The sequence below is a fragment of the Megalops cyprinoides genome, chromosome 12 (genome assembly GCF_013368585.1).
Source record: "Megalops cyprinoides isolate fMegCyp1 chromosome 12, fMegCyp1.pri, whole genome shotgun sequence".
Taxonomy (NCBI): domain Eukaryota; kingdom Metazoa; phylum Chordata; class Actinopteri; order Elopiformes; family Megalopidae; genus Megalops; species Megalops cyprinoides.
In genome coordinates, this window is record NC_050594.1 from 16,356,051 (window position 1) to 16,373,516 (window position 17,466).

A 17,466-nucleotide genomic window follows, 5' to 3' on the forward strand; every position below is an offset into this window, starting at 1 on the left:
AGATATTTCTGTAAGGCTCTGTTATGTTATTTTGGCAGATATGAGGGGCCCGGCCAAATCTTTATCTCCAGACAACACTTCTGATTCCATTAATACTCCTTATCAGACCCGATTAGTCTCACCCGTCTTCGTCCTGATCATGTGTGCAATCTGTGCCCATCTGCAGCATATGGACCACTTTTGGAAGTGATACTGTAAGAGGCTTGATGATGTGAGGCTCACAGGAGGGCTGAAACGCCATTGTTTCAGCTCAGTGCAAGACATTTTTATCTTTACAAGATGTGTAAAGATTATGCAATCCTGTCTTGGAATTGCCAGTCGTACATTAGGCTTGTCCTATTGTGACAGCCTCCACACCCACACAGACGTGCTGAAGCAAGATGAATGTAATCCTCCAATGCACTTGCACGCAGCCAACGGCTATTTTTGACACTACAAGAGCACAGGCGCTACTCCACTGATGTCATCTGAGCAACTCACATGTGCCTGACAAATCGGAGGGTGTCTGTGACTGGTGAGATGAGGCAACCCCGGCCAACCCACCCAGCCCTATCCCCAGAAGGACGAAGCCAATTTGTTCCAGCACTGTGGAATCCCGGTGATTGTCAGTATATGACACAACCAATAGTGTTAGAGGACTCAGCTTGTGTTCAGAGCAAACACCTTTCCAAGTGAGCCAGTCAGGACTAGTTCTATCATGTTTAAGTCTACATTTTAACAAAACCAGAAGCTTTGCTGTCATTGATTGCATTTGAGACCACTGACTTATTGCTAAATTGATAAAGTAATGCATGAAATATTAACGCTGCAGTTGTTTGAGCTGCATGTGTAATGCTGCAAAGTGAATGTTAGGGCAGCAGGGTTGTTACATGTGAAGAACAGCCCATTTTCCTGTGTCCACTTCCAGCACTGAGCGTGCAGCTGAGATCAGCTGTCATGCACACAGCACTAACTCACTGCACAGTTAGCGAAATATTTACATGCATGAGCAGCTCTTATCAGACCCTTCTGTTCCTGTTTAGTCTTCATGTACAAAGCAACCCATTCAAAACAGGAAAGGAAAGGAAAGGCTGATCATTTTTAACACTGTGATTTTTACACTTGGTAGATATCGAGCTTGGCATCTGTAGGCCGAGGGTATTTTGTTTCCTTTCTTGAGTGTAGCCCCCATGGGGGTTTGGAAGGGAGAGGGAGCTCAGGGAATGGTGGCACAGTTAAGCCAAACATGAGGTAAAGTGTGGTGTTTTTTAACAGAGGAAGACTATAGGCTAAAAACCTAAGCCTATGTTCCATCTTCTGTCCTCAGCATACCAGTCTATACCACCAATTCCAGTGAAGTTACAGCAAGACTACCAATCATATCCCCTAGTCCTTCACTCTCTCTCTAGGGAATACCCATCATGCACTGGGGGAAACACTGAACAGAGGGGCCATCGTGAATGGGAATGGATAGAGGAGGTCAAGCTAACAGAGTGTTTCTGATTTGGTCCTCCACTGGTGGGAATTGAATCATAAAGCTGCAGACATATAAAATATTGGGGAGGTTAACCTTAACCACTCAGTTTATCACTGTTAATAGTGATATCTCTACACTGAAAAAGAGGAGGTGGAAACTGATGGATGTAGAGAAGGCGTTTTTTCTAAATATTCAGCTGCCCTGAAACTATGATTTTGACACAAAAAGTGAAGGCATTAGAAAAGCATTTGGAATTTTTATGAGGTATTTATTCATCCACTGCAATTTCTTTTCCTTGCTCACCCAAAAAAGTCCACTTACCATGTTTGCATGGCATAACAACAGGGCATCACAGACATGTACTTGTGTTCTTGTAGAGTAAACAAAGCTTTGTTGAAGGAAGTCCTGCTCTGTTTAAAATTGACACTGGCTCTTCTGCAGGGTTCTGAGAATTGTCAACAAAACTTAGCTGTCAAACCAATGATGTCCAAGACCATTTTGATGACATTTCAGGGGTCTAAGGGATACCTACAGTATATATCACACTGTATGAGTGTGTGACAGAACACATGCTTAAAGCTAGATCGTTTGGTACAAACCTGCATTAATCACCACTGGATTTTTGTGTGGGATTTTCATGGTGTGGGCCTTTCACAGCATTCACAGAAAGACCAAAATACACAACTAAACTATAGTAACCTGCACAGGATGGAGACTGACAGTTATGAGGGAGTCTGAGAAAGTCTCAGGAGGTAAGAAAGGTACTCATTGAATTTTCATGGGAAACACTGACACCGACGTACCAATCAAAGACAGGTATTATATGCTTGGAACAATGAGATACTGTAGGTGGTAACAAAGAACAAAGTGTTCATGCTGTACTTTCTATAAACCTCCTAGAGCTAAGTGTTAAAGACTGCCACATAACTTCTTGTTCAAGATGCCCTGTAACAAATTCTTCTTAAAAGCATTACTTTTATTTTCCAGTCATCTATCTTGCTGATAATCCAGGCTCATGGGAATGGAAATTTATTTAAATATGTATTACCTACGGTATTAAATATCAACAGTGATTAATATCTTCCTGTATGAAATGCAGAAGGTAATTACCTTTATAATTACAGTCTTGAAATCTGAACCATCATAGAACCATTAATATATCAGATATCCGGACAAACTCTGTGTACCTAAGCGAGCACTCGGTGCACGATTGCACACTCAGAGATGACAGGGTTTGCTTGCTTTTTGAATCAACTGCTCCTATTTTTAACATTGCCACCTCTTAATAAGCAGCACTTTAATAAACTGCATGGATCTGGACCTGGCAATCAATGCAGCTCTCAGTCATTCTAACCTGGGTGTCTGGGGTTCAGCTCTGCCACCTATTCTTACTGCTCACTGAGTGTCTACTGCAGGGGGCTGAAAGGTTTCTGAAAGCTTTCTGTCTTCAAAATTGTACATATTGATTTCCTGCGTGAATACAATTACACTCGATTTATAAATATAAAATCATTTGTATGCGTTGCCCTTTGCGCAGCACTCTGTCATACTCCCAGTGTGAAGGGCGCTAAAGTAAATGCAATTATTGATTGATCAAATGACTGGCTGATTTATTTAATGACTGAGTAATCGATGGCCAAACTGTTGATTGGTGCACATATACTGTAATGCATCCAAGCTACACCAGCACTGGGAGCAGGATGTGACAAGCATACCTGTGGCACAATTGTAACTCAGGTGTTACTACCAGGAGGAAGTGTGTTTCAGTCCATTCAGAGTGAACTTAACTCTTCACGTCAGGGTTAACCTAGTATTGGCGATGACAGCATAAACATTTACGATGACAAAAACTGGATCTGCTTGGTGTGCCCCCCCCCCCCCCCCCCCCAAACACACGCACACATGCGCGCACACACACACACACACGCACGCACGCACACACACACACACACACACACACACACACCTGGCTCTGAAAAGCCTCTGTACAGCTGCATGTCCCTGCCAGACTGCTGAGAGAAGACTGAGGTGGGTATAAGATGAATGAGTTACACTTAATGCTGCTGCACTGTCCTATAAAGTAATTATTTTACAGATAAAGGCCAGGTTCTCAAGGAAGCAGATATTTCAGTCGTGGTCACACAATATTGGAGCGCACAACAAATGATAAGTTTCTGATTCTCTGCTCTTGTGCATGGAAATGTTGTTGAAGGAGGAACATTTGGTATTGTCACAAATACTTTGGGTCTTGATAAATATTGGTCATTATTCAAATTTAAGTCAGCTAAAACAAATATGTGTAAATAAAGCTTGTGTGTGGTTGCCCTGTGACAAAATGAATGACTTGTCATCTTGGTCAGTGCCTCCAGGATAGATGGTGGCCACAGGGGGTGGGGTGGTGGTGGGGGCCTGGCATAGTAATAAATGAACTTGTGCTTTTGATGGATTGTGGGCAGAACGTGCTTGCATGCCTCATTAATTAAGAGAGCTTTAATTGCTATCTACGTCATGTGGAAATGGTGTATGATGGAAGAGCCTTGGGTACTACAGAACATGTCACATGCTGTTTGATTTAGGAGCATAAGAGAAAACACAAGAGAACTCACAATTTCAGAATCATGAGGCCACCAACCATGATAAAGATATTTCAAAATCACTTCAAAACTGCAGTGCAATACACTGCCCAGAGTGCAGTTACCTGGATGATAAATTGAACTAATGTTTGTAATCTCTTTGCAAAGACTCAGTTAATGATGACTCCGTATACAAGTGTGACGCAACTGTAAACTCCGTCACCTCAAGCAGAAAAGCAGTATATTCTGACCCAGGCCCAAATGTAACATCACACCTCATTCTTCGCCCCACAGCAAGGCTTCAGTATATCCCTACAGTCCTGGTGCTGTGTGATATTTAGACAACAGCTGGCAAAGCTTTGACATCAAAGCCTTCCTCCTCTATGCTACTGAACAAAAACTTGATTGAGAATACTGAGAGGTAGCCTCACTGCTTGTCAGTTCTCAGCCAACCCCTGCTGAAATTTTCGGAGTGTTATATTGTTCCCCCTTAATGTTTGCTCCTCCTAAATAAAGCAACCTCCACCCCGGTTCTAAAGTTTACAGATATTCTGGGCTGACTCCGTGGAACTGCTAAAATGTCTTGTAGAAATCCAAAAAAAAAAAAAAAACACAAACAGGAAGCCATTCATTATTCCAGCGCCACTGAAAGAGAAATCTCCCACAGCTTCTTCCTATTTTTTTTTCATAATCCCTGTCATCTCTTCATTGTCTTTCTGAATTTATGTAGTAAAATAGAAGCATTTAAATTGCCTTGTGGTAGGATTGAGCAAAGTTTTTATGCTTTACCCCCTTTCTGTCACTGAATTTTGTAATTGCAAATTGGGCATAAGGCTCACCTCACTTTGACAATTGAGATGAATGCAATCCTCTCACACATTGGCAAATGGCTATTTTTTGTACTAGATGGCATACAGTGTGTCACAGAGAAGTGGGCCCTCAGTGGAGGATAAGCGCCACAACATCATCACAGCAACTCGCAGGTGTCTGATGAATTGCAGGGTGCCTAAGAACAGTGAAATGAAGAACTCTTGGCCGGCATACCCACTCCTACCCCCTACTGAACAAAACCAGTACCGCTGTGGGCTCCCAGTCACTCACCCTGCAGTTAAGATGTGCAACTTGCCGACTGAGCGACTCTACTGTATTTTTTCAGTGCAGTAAAAGGAACAGGGAGAATAATCTGCAGTCCCTCCAAATATTAATACAACAGTTCTTCCCAACCCTTCCCTTTGTGTTTGGTCTCCAATGACGAAATAAGATATAACAAGATATAATAATATCTGAGCCTTTCACAGTATCTCTGAGCTCAGGAATACCCATCATGCAACAGTTGAACAAATACAGACAAATTACATCTTCTTCAGTATGTGGAGAAAAACTGAAGTAATATCTACTTTTCGTGGGAATGGGCAGTCAAGGTCAAGCTAGCAGACTGTTTCTGATTTGGTCACCCGCTGGCGGAAATTGAGCTGTAAAGCTGGAGAAATATGAAATATGCAATGGCGTAACTCAGGCCCTCAGAGTGTCTCTGGTCATGCAGGGATGGACACAGTGAAACAGAAGAAGAGGATGTCTGGGGTCAGATACAGTCTTATGCAATGAGGCAGAATAGGGCCAGACTGTGGTGGCATGGGAAATTTGATGAACCCCGGTGAATTAGGTGCCCTCTGATGACACAGAGATGCTGTTTGGTGCCCTTTGATGTCCCTATACTTACACCTCTAAGTGCGTCCCTATACCAAGACACTGTATCTTTATGTTTTTGATCTTTTTCTCTTTTTTTTTTTGCTATGTTCTTTTCCTTCCTTCTGAAAATGCAGCACTATAGGCTGGATCTGGCTATTTTATCTTTTCACTTACAGGATGTACTTTACCTTGTAACCTTGAAAGTAAACTGCAAGTAAAAAGACGATTTTAATGTATGTCCAAAAATGTTTTCATTAAATTTTCCATTTTTCAGTTAGATTCAATTGCTTAGTACATAACAGCAGACGGCCCTTGATTTCTTGCTGAGTTTGGGTGTTAGTACAGTAATGGAAGTGTGTTCAGCATTATCCAGCCATGTCACTGCAGCAATCACACACTACACACAAAGTGATGTTCCCAGTCCACGTGACTTCTATAAACTGAGCAGTTCCGGATCTCAGAACTGCTGCGTCAAACCAGTCAAATCCTGGCATTGACATTTCAACCTAATTCCCAATCTACACTGAGTGACAGTTCAGTTCAAGGATTTCAAAATATGTTGATAAACAAACACTTTTTTTTTTACATTGATATATTGTATTCTGCAAGCGCTGAAGTAACATTTGACAGACAGGTTTGTGCATTTTGGTTTGATCTAATCAGTCTGGCTCAGAGAGAGTGTTAGTGCTTATCTTTGCCCATTCGTTGACAAGGTCAGAATTAAAGAGCGCTTTCATTTGTTAAAATACAGGGCATGGGTTTTAGGATTATCCTGATCTCTGAGACCAAAGGCGTCTGCTTACCTCTACCTCTCTTCAGCCACGGAAAGCCTCCACAGGTAGCTGTGTATGAGTATGGGTACAGGGCGGGTTTGTCTGTGTGTGTGTTGGGGTGGATTATCTATTGTTTCAGCAAACTCCCGAAAAGCTTACTGCACAACAACTGAGCTCTCATTTTAAAAAATCTAATTACTTTTTTGGCAGACGATGCTGCCTCTCAACTTGTCTCTACCAGTGGCATCTCTCTCTCTCTCTCTCTCTCTCACACACACACACACACACACACAGGTTGCATTTTTTTGTGTCAATAGAGAAGAATTCAGGAAACATTCTTATGAGATAGAGGATGAAAGATGCCTGGGAGGAAAGAGGTGAGAAGGAGGAAGAGGAGAGAGGGACAGAGAGGGGAGGGAGGAGGCTCTACTGGCTTATTGAAGAACTGCATGTGTGACAGTAACTGCCTGGAGGATGTCTGGGAGGTGGGGGGTGAGGGCACTAAATGTCACAGCACAGCCAGCAGAATACCTGGAGGCCCACACTAGACAAACCAGACTGCCAATTAACTGGTATCTAGTTACTTGGATAGTAGTTCTCAAAAAAAAAAACTGTTTCATGTAGATCCTGATCTGAACACGACCCAATCCCAGCACCCCCACCCCCCCAGCATCGCATTTCCTGCCCCAGGCTGTACAGCACATGCAGCCATCATAAGAGCCTTGAGGGAGATCCCATTGTACTCCCTCCATTCCCCTGACAGAGAGACCTGTCACTCCAGGTACCTGACAGGTGCATGCTGTCCATCCTGCTAATGGGATGGGAGGTGTGCAGCTGTTCACTGTCTGTGTGGGTGGCCACTGGCTGTCAGACTCTACTCCCCAGGGCCTGTGTGTTTGACCGCCCAGCTAGAAGATAAATTAAGTTGCATTTTCCACCCAAAACTGTTTCTAATAACATTTGCTTTGCTCACATCCTTCCTGTAGAAATAAATAGGAAAGAGCTGTAAGTAACCATAATAAGTTATATTTACGTTCACTCGGCAGATGCTCTTGTACAGAGCGATTTACAAAGCAACAGATAAATAAGTGCATATAGTAAGGTCACACAAATGACAAAATGGCAGCCCACATCTGAGCATGTGTCAGTATGTCACACTTGTGTCAAAACAAGACAGCTGCTCTGGAGGGAATGAGTCTGAACAAAAGCCAGAGGTTGAACAAAAGCTCCATGTTTTTTAATAACCCTCATGACTCTCAGTTGTATGCCATTAACAGCCATTAGAGGCAAATATTAAATGCTCTCAAAAACTTAGAACCCCATAAATAATGAGTATGTAATGTTCTGTAAAAATTGTATTATATTAACATGCCTGCAATTTTCAGTCATCACACATTAGCCCTGCAGCATGTATATGTGAAGTAGTGGCTAAGACACTAGATAACCTGGTTTCAGTCCCAAACAGATAACTTTCATTATTCTGAAGAGTAAAGAACAAAAAAGCCTTTTGTCTCTATGAAAAAACAGTCAAAAAACCTGGCAACGTTTAAATGCTTGTTGGTCATTAAGATATAAAAACAATTCTGCTTGTCTATAAAAGACAACTTGTTTTCTGAAAAGATGCAGGAAAATGCAGGAAAGGTATTTGAATGGTCACACAAAGCATGAGCAAATTAGTCTATTTAGCTCTTGTTTAATACTCCTATTCCCTTGGGGTTATTTTCTTGTTGTATAAATTGTTCCAGGGAACTTCCAACTCATCTACAGTTCATGCAGATACACATATTTAAAATGATTATTACTGCCATGCACTACTGATATTTTTCTAAAAAAAAAAATGCTCTGGGATGACTTTAGTACTTGTGACTCATTCTCCTTGTCTGCGTATGTTTTTATTTCAGTCTTAAACCTTTCCAGTTTTTAAGATGTGCGGAAATTACTTTATCCACATTTTATTTGTCCTGAAGGATCACCCATTATTACTTCATTGCAACAGAAATGAATTAACTTTATAACAGCCCCGTTGAACCTTGAAATGTCACTGCAACGTTAGTGTGCATGTGATGTGCATGAACTCTATAATTCACAAGTGAGTGATCAATGTGAAATTTTCAGATTAAGCATCAGAGATGGCAGTGTGTTTGCTTTTTGAATTAAGAGCTCCTATTTTTAGCGCTGTCTACTCGTAATAACCAGCAGGACTCTAATAACTGTTCTGCGTTGGATCTGGCAACCAATGCACCACTGTTTTAGGCTCATCCTGCTGTCAGGGGTTCAGTTCTACCACCTCTTATTACCGCTCACCAACACCACTGCAGGGGAAAATTCCCCTGGTGAGCCCGCAGGCTGTCACTGTCATTCTCTGCTGAGAGAAATTATATTGGTAAGATCTAGTTTGGAATTAATTAATTATTTAAAGATTTTTTTTTTTTTTTTTTTTTTTTTTAGCCTGTTAACTATTCATTCACTTCACTTCCATTCAGTTACATGTTTCAGTAAACAACCTCACCCTAGCATGATATTAGAAAACAAAAATAATGACAACATGCTTAACCTTGATTCAAAAATAAATGCAAGTGTTTTTTTCCGATACAAATGCAGTACATCTAATTAACATGGTGATTGTTGAACTCACCAAACTGTGTTTGTGGGGCATGAAAGCAATATTTGCATTTAATTATGAGTCAAGTTAAGAACAAATGCTGACAGAATCCAGGCCTTAGTTCTGTATATCATTGACATTTTTATTCATATTAATGAATGGGCTGCGATTTATATCTGTGTAATTTCACATGCGAAAAAACAGTGTCAATATGCCACTATGTTGAATTTACGTTATGCATTCAGTAGCAATCCCGTAATGAATGGCAGGCGGCAATGTGGCTGTCGACAGCTACCTTATATACGAACTACCGTGAGATATACGAACCAGTCGTACTTCGATAATAGTGCTACAGGTACCAGCTGCTGCATTTCCTTTGTTCTTGGAGCAAGCTTGCCGTTACCTCGCTTACTCCTTAACTACAGCGGCCAGCGATATTAAATAAGGATTTAAATACTGGGAATGGGCGATTAAATGCGTTTTGATATAAAACGTGCTGTCTTGTAATGAATCGCATTAGTTGACGCCTTTGTAGTGTTGTCACTATTAATAATGTTTTAATGTTTTGTGAGTTTTTGTTGAACGTTCATTTCTGATGCGTTGTGTTGTGTTGTGTGTGTGTGTGTGTGCTACCAGGGGCACGGACAATATAATGAAAATCTGTACCCCTAATGGATTGTGAGCTGTAAGTGCTTGCATGCGTCATTAATTAAAACAGCTTTAATTGGCATCGGCATGGTGAGGAAATGGCATATGATGTAGAGGACTCCTGTCCTTAAGTGTTTACCACATGGTGTTTGATTTATGGGGATTCAAGAAAACGTCAGAGGAGCACTATCAAATGAGAGATCACTTCACAAACTTAAGACACCGTACACACAACTCAAATGTACTATTGCCTGGATGATAAATTATCCTCATTTTCTTCCGAACATTTGGACTGAAAGTTTATTGCAATGAGAGAATAATAAAGTTTTCTTTGAGACGCCAGCTGAATATGTCAAAAGAAGACACATTTTGTACAAATAAACTTGTCTTGTGCTGTGCTGAATCAATGATATTTCTGTTGTTGCTGTGAGCCTACCACAGCAACTTCTTAAAGCATCTCCTCTGAAATGTCCTTACAATGGAGATAGGTGATGATCACAGGCATGATCAGGGAGGAGAAGACCAGCCAGGTCTGATAAGTATAGTATTAATGTTGTCAGAAGCCTTTTCTGGGACTGAAAATTTGGATATTTAATTCCATATTTAATAAAATCAAGGCAGTGAACCATTCCTGTCCCATCTGAGAATAAGGTCAGAATGCAGAATCTCTCAAGCCACAAAACCTGTCTTCAAGAAGAATTTTGTTGAGTTTTTTCTGACTTTTAAAAACATTTGTTCCTCTAAAAATCCCAAATCCCAAAGGTATATCCAACAGACATGGACACAAGAGGTTTAACTGCTGTAAATGTTGCTAGGAAACCACACAGTTAGGTAAAAAAAGTAATGTAAGTTTTTTCCTTTTGCTTCTGTTTTTAGGAATGGATCACCACAGTAAAAACACTTTTTGTTCATTTTAGGGGATGGATCAGCACAGTAAATTTGCTTTGACTATGTTTGTTTTGGTGAAGGGATCAGCACAGTAAACATGATTTGACTGTGTCTGCTTTTGGGGATTGATCAGCACAGCAAATTACCTTGATGTTGGTATTTTGTGATTTACCTTTCAGCCATATTTCCTCTTGCTAGAAGTTCAACAATATTGCTGCCTGAGGGAAGGGCTTGTGTAGAGATCTGGTAGGTAGAAAGGGTCTTGTAGATGCCAGCTGTATTATTGTTTAGATAAAGGTTTGTTAAAGCAGTCATTTCATCCGTAGGACAAGTATGTTTTGTCAAACAAAATGTTTAACACCATCCCTGTCTTGGCTTTGAAGAGACTCCATCTAGAAATGGTTTTCTCCATTTTCTACAGGTGAAGGTGTTCCTTTTGAAATGGTAACATATTTAAAAATGACTGTTGACCCACTGAGACTGAAGAATACAAATGAGTTTAATAATATTTTATATACACATTGTCTTTTGGAGTAGCAGTGATGGCAAGTACTCTCAGAATGTATACACACATTGAACACCAGCTGCAGTAACATAACAAATTACAGTATATGTATGCCACCTACTGGTGAAACCACATATCACATGGTAAACAGCTATTCAGATAGTGCTGCCGTAAATTCTACAGAATTTTTTAAAAAACAAAATCTTCTTAACATTTTGAAAATAAGAAATAATGTACAATGTGGCAGATTTCAAGATGACAAAGTTGCAGTGAGATATCAATGAGCATATATCCAGTGATGAGCATGAGGTGAAATGCAATGATTCAAGATTCAAGATTCAAGAACTTTATTTGTCACATGCACAGTTATAAACAGCACACAACTTGTAGTGAATGCAACAAAATTGTATCATAAAGAGACAGGAAACAAGATAACAGGTGTGAGAAAAGGAATCCTTCCAAATGTTTACTAAGAACATAAGAATTTTCATAACTATTACAAAATTTAAATGCTTTTTTCAAAAGTGCCCCCTTTCAAAAGACCATGAACTCCAGGAATTGAAGGATTTATTTGAGAATGATTTTGTACTGTCCAATAGCAAAGTTGATATCGTGATTATACATAAATTTATTTGTAATGTGATTCACTGAACATATTAATAGAGGTTCCAAATGAAGCTCTGGGAGGAGAATTTTCAAACCAAACTGAGACAAACCACCCCCATCCACGACGACACAAATCCCGCTTACCACGTCCCTTCTATGTCAGCTGTTCAAAGCATCCCTCTTCCACCCCATCTCCCCTTTTCTGTCCCGTTTATGATGTTCTTATGAGGGGTCAACATCCTCGGCTCATGGTCAGGTGTGATCCCTTCATTGGACTCCGGGCCAAATATAAGTTCTGCTATGACAACATGAAATGTAACCTTCAGGGTTTGATTGTATGGAAGTTCTTGTCTACTGAAAGACCATAAAGAATCATGACTGTTGGTGACACAATCGTAATTGCTAAACTATTTACAAACGAAACACATTTGTCCCTGCTCTAGGAAGGATGTCACACATTGCCAAAGTATTTGTGAAGACTTTTTAATCATTCACTTGACAACGGATTAATGCTGCTTCCTTTCACTTCTTGGGGTTTACAACTGAAATGCCCTTATTTTCATAATGCTTTCGGATGTGCTCTGTGATAACGTTTTCATCATTGATTTCTTTTCTGAAGATGATAAGGTAGCACTTGGGGCCGAAGTGACAGCAGAGGATGCTGTAATTTGACACCAGCATGGCAGTAGCCTCTATGGCCTGGACGTATTTCCCTGATGTGTTGATGTAGACGGGGATGAAGAGGATCCACACCACCAGGTAGATCAGCATGCTGATTGTGATGAAGCTGGAGTTTTTGTAGAGGTCAGGCAAGCGCTTCCCCTTGAAACCGAAGAGGAAGCAGATGACAGCAAGGAGTGCAATGTAGCCCAGCGTGGTGCCGAACATGGCGTTGGACCCCTTGGAGCACTCGATCAGGATGAAATCCTCGCTGCCAAAATTGTCCCGCTGGAAGGGTGGCGTCAGTGACAGCCACAGGGCACACAGCGCCACCTGGATGGATGTGCAGGCTGTCACTATGACGACCGGCTTGTTGAACCTCTTCAGTCTGTCACCGACCTCCGAGTCGAACTTGAAGCCGACAAATATCTGGTAGAGGTTTGCCAGAATGCAGGAGACACAGATGGTGAAGGCGATGACGAAGAGAGGGAGGCCCACCCTACAGGATATCTCTGAGGGCCTCCCGATGAAGGCGCAGAGGCTCCCAAAGGAGGCGAAGAGCGAGAACAGGACCAGGAAGCAGCAGTACCCCCCTGCGCCCTTCACGATGGGCGTGTCCCGATTCCTCACAAACAGAATGGTCACCAGCAGGATGAAGATTCCCCCGATGACCCCAAATACCACCAAGACGATGGCAAATCCGTCTGTCCACTCCAGGTAAACCACAGCTTTCTTCAGACAGCTGTGCCTCTCTGGGGACACATACTCAGTTTGACTGCAGGCTTGGCACTGCTCTTCTGTGGGTTTAAACAGAGCAAACACTCCTCAGAGAAGAGATCATTCACTGAATACATCATCTTTTACATTTTTTCCTGGTTTCATTTTGGATTGAATTAATGCACCCTCGTGGCTATTTATGGTGTCCAACTCTGGCTCCAAGAAGGCCCAACCAAGTTGTTTGAGGTCCACAATAAAATGACCTGCTTGTTTAGCCAATAGGAAATAGAGCCTCTACAACCTAACTACTAAGTTGACTGATGACTGAAAATATGCCCTGTGGGGATGCGTGAGCTCAGCTACAGGTGAGTCATTGTGTGTCATTTCACTCACTTCCTCCTTTGGAAAACTGCTTCTTCTCACAGGGGTCGCAGGCCTTGCAGCACAGATTTCCCTTTGCAACAAGCTGGTGTCCTCGGGGGCAAGATTTGAAGCAACCGAAGACCGTCTCCTATAGGTTAAAAATATAGCAGCAGGACAAGGAATCCATGTTAGAGGCTGTTTTGTATTCTGTTTTCTCTTCTCTGGTGTTAATTTCACATATTACTTTTCATCAGAGCATAGTATCCTGTCATTTGCCTCTTGTTTTACATTCTATACTTTACAAAAGTAGTTTTGACTCGCCTCCACCTGTAGCTGTCGCAGGAAAATGTGCTATTTTGCTAATATTTTAAAATACCTTTTCAGAGAAAATAGCTTGTTTATTATAATAGGTGTTGTTGTGCAATCATATTGTAGATAATATTTTGCAAATATAACTTTTGGTTTGTTTTGGGTAATAACGAAACCTACTGTTCAAACTAGTGAATTGCGTTGAATGTATGACATACTGTGGCCACGTGATCAAGCTAACTAATTGGAGAGGAAATGCGTGTATTGCCAGGTCCAGAACCATCAAGAGCTACACGTAGGGTAAAGTGTTTTCGCCAGTGAAGAGTATCAGTGCGACATTGAAAGATTGTAACGACTTCTACATTTCTGGTCAGAAGGCGCACACGGTATGTCATTGTTCGTTATTCATTCTACCTTTGCGCAATTCATTTAATGTTTCACAAGTTAATGTAAATACAAGTGTCAAGAGGGCATTGACGTTAGTTTTAGTAGGTAGGCTACATGGCTAACTAAATCCTCATAGACATTAAAGGGATTTCACTAAGAAATGGCAATTAGTCAACAGAGACTCATTTTGCACTGATAACATGCTTGTGTTTATAAAATGTAATGTTCACTTTATTTCAGTTTTTCACGATGTTTGCCGGTTGGAAAGAAGACAATAAACACTTGTCAAACATCAGCGTGCGTGATTTTGTCTGTACCAGAAGAAAACATTTGGGAGCAGTTATACCACCTATTGATGTTTTTGTTACACCTAAGACCCACTGAATAACACAGAACATTGACATTAATCAATAAGAGTTCTGCTAATCAGTGCTAAACATCGATTAAAAACGTCCTTCATAACACAATTTCCAAAGCGTCCCTAATCTTAGAGCAAACTTAGACAGATTGTCATCGGGACCAACCCAAAGCCCAAACAATCCGAAAGCTCACCGTGACATTACTGTATTCCCGGACAAGGTCGTCCCTAAGTGCGATGACGCCGGATGGTTTGTATTCTCCGATTGGCACGATCTCAGTTTTGTCTCCGTTCATTTCCCAACCCAGAATCTCATAACCTATGGTAGGGTCTCCGTTCTGATCGAAGGCTATGTTTGTGAGGTTATCCAAGGTGAAATTAACGTGCTTGATTTCTTCAAGAAGCTGTTGAAATAAATTCAGAACAAAGATTATAAATACCCCCAGAAACACAGACGTGATGTTTGCAACAGCCCCCTTTAATCTCCTCTATTTTACTAGTTACGTGGTTAGCATGAGGATGGCAGTCGATAAATCAATTAAAACATACTCATTTCCTTTAACGGTCGTCCGCTCGTTTTGAATAATCAAGTGACCACATCACCTCGCTGGTTTTGGGTCCTGTGTTTGCGGTAACATTATTGAAACAGTATATAGTAATGAAGGTATTAATGTATCCTCAATAACCAACTATCCAAAGAATTATGTTTATGACCGATCCACTGCATGCATGTTGGACTTCAAAAAGTTGCTACGTAAAATAAACCATTTTAACAACTTGTTAGAAAGTTACCAATTAGAGCTTTAAATTGATTGCATTGGAAATCTCAATCACCATAGCCCTGTTGATACAGTACACAAATAGAGAAACAAACATTTGAATTAGTCTTACCTCCCAGGCATAGAATGTTGTGTTTCTTTCACATCTCACATCATTACATTTCAACAAGCTGTGCAAAGCATGAGCTATAACATTAACTGCCAGGTATATACTGTAGGATTCATCCTCGTCAATATATTCTGTAACGCACTGAATGTTTACACAATTCACGGGACTGTTTTCAGAGTCATCCACGGTGTCGTATATTGAGCAATTCTGTAGAGCGTCATCGTCCGATGACCTAGAGCAGGCTGGATTAAGACTCAAGTATTTTTGAAAAAAGCTGTTATTTGCAAACGAGTGCGCTGTAAAGTTGCGCACATACTCTTTAAATCCCGGCACTTTGTTTCTCTTCGCAGTGAAACCGATTACTCTCCCAACCTGCTGAATGTCTTTCAGGCCAGCCAACTCGATGGAGGTGGACCAGGCATCGCTCGCGACCCAGGTCCTGTTGACACCCAGCCTGGCGGCTTCCTCCAAGATGATTCTCGCGTTGGAATCCTTGGTGAAAATGACAATGGCTTCTGCGGTGGAATTCTTGATTGTTCCCATGAGTTCGTTCAGCTCCACGCGGGTTTGGCTGCCATTAACTGAAAAGTTCGACGACAGAATCTTCTTGAAGTCCAGACACACATCATTGTTCATATAATCGATTATTCGTTCGACTCCATATTTTCCGTACTCGTCGTCACTGCCGATAACTCCCATACTCTCCCAGTTAAGTTTCTTAGCCAGTTGGACAATTGCCCGAGTTTGGTGCGCATCACTTGGAACGGTGCGCAGAAAAGAGGGGAACTTGTGCTTCCTGCTCAGCAGTTCACTTGTGGAAGAATAGCTAATCTGAAAACACGAACATTTTGGGTTTATCTCAGTTCCTAAAACATGAGCTGCACAATGCAAGTATTATTTTGTGTCATATTCAAATGTTCCAAATCTGTTATTATTCTAAGCAATGACATAAAACAGGTTCATTACTTCTTTGCAACAAAAGATAACACCTGAATGCGAATTTCCACTAAAATATCCCAACCTCCTTGTGCATTTAGAGACAGACTACATCTAACAGACCACACACCAGAAGTCTGCCAAAGAAACGGTCCGTTAGATCTTCCAAATGGAGTGCACCTTAGAGATAGTCACAAAATTATTTTCTGTGGAAACGAATTTCAAGATGAGAAAGAAATAAAAAAGTATTTAGCAACTCCAAACATCACCTGTGGGAGAAGAGGTAGCGCGAAGAGCCGGGCAACAGCTATGGACACCTCGGAGTGCCTCTCGCCTATGACCGCCTTGACGCTCTTCTCGGATGCGGTGTACTCGCTGCTCAGAGCGTAACAGTCTTGAACAGCATGACCTCTGTCCTCCATCAACCTCAACGCAGCTCTTATCGCCATGGTGACATCTGCGCAAGTGTCATACATTTCATATCCCAGGGTCAAATTTGGCAAAATTGGAGATCTGTTGATGACTTCGATAGAGTATGTCATCGCTTGGGTCCGCAGGAACATCCTTATATCGTAGCTAAAACACACACACATTATTGCTACAAGCGTAGATTATAAATGCACATCACACTTACATCTTTTTTTATCGATACAGATATTGTACTTACCCAGCGCATGTCACGGAGAGGGGAGATTTAGTGTCATTGCTTTTTTTCTTGAGTGTATGCACGGGAAAAAGTCCGCCGATAATGATATCTCCAGACCCACACACTCCGTCAGGACCCCCTGGTATTGAGCAGGGGTGGTCAGCTGACATGACGCACAGCCGGGTAAGAAACAGTAGTGCAAAGAGCCACATGTTAGTTGTCACAAGTGGAGTAGACTGGGACAGCTCAGAAACACAACTTCTTCACACACCTTGTCAATCCGCATGTGGAATTTCCTATATTTATGTATGCAGAGGGAAGTTCACACATTTGCATAGACTACAGTGAAATTAACTCACGGAATTGTGAACCGTATCCTTAGTAGTCCGGGATAAATATAACCTAACGTCTGTCTTAACAGTTGGAGAGCTGAACTTCTGAACCTAATTCTCTGAACACAGT

At 41.4% G+C, this 17,466-nt stretch overlaps 1 protein-coding gene across 1 annotated transcript; it reads right to left on the reverse strand.

Moving 5' to 3' along the window:
* Positions 1 to 12,262: 12,262 nt before the first annotated feature.
* Positions 12,263 to 17,218, reverse strand: LOC118786897 (G-protein coupled receptor family C group 6 member A-like). Its single transcript, XM_036542247.1, has 6 exons — positions 17,026 to 17,218; positions 16,628 to 16,934; positions 15,426 to 16,253; positions 14,729 to 14,938; positions 13,511 to 13,628; positions 12,263 to 13,197 (listed from the first exon to the last, which is right to left on the reverse strand). Exons 1-6 carry the CDS (start codon positions 17,214 to 17,216, stop codon positions 12,263 to 12,265), a joined length of 2,589 nt encoding a protein of 862 aa, XP_036398140.1. The 5' UTR covers positions 17,217 to 17,218.
* Positions 17,219 to 17,466: the final 248 nt, after the last annotated feature.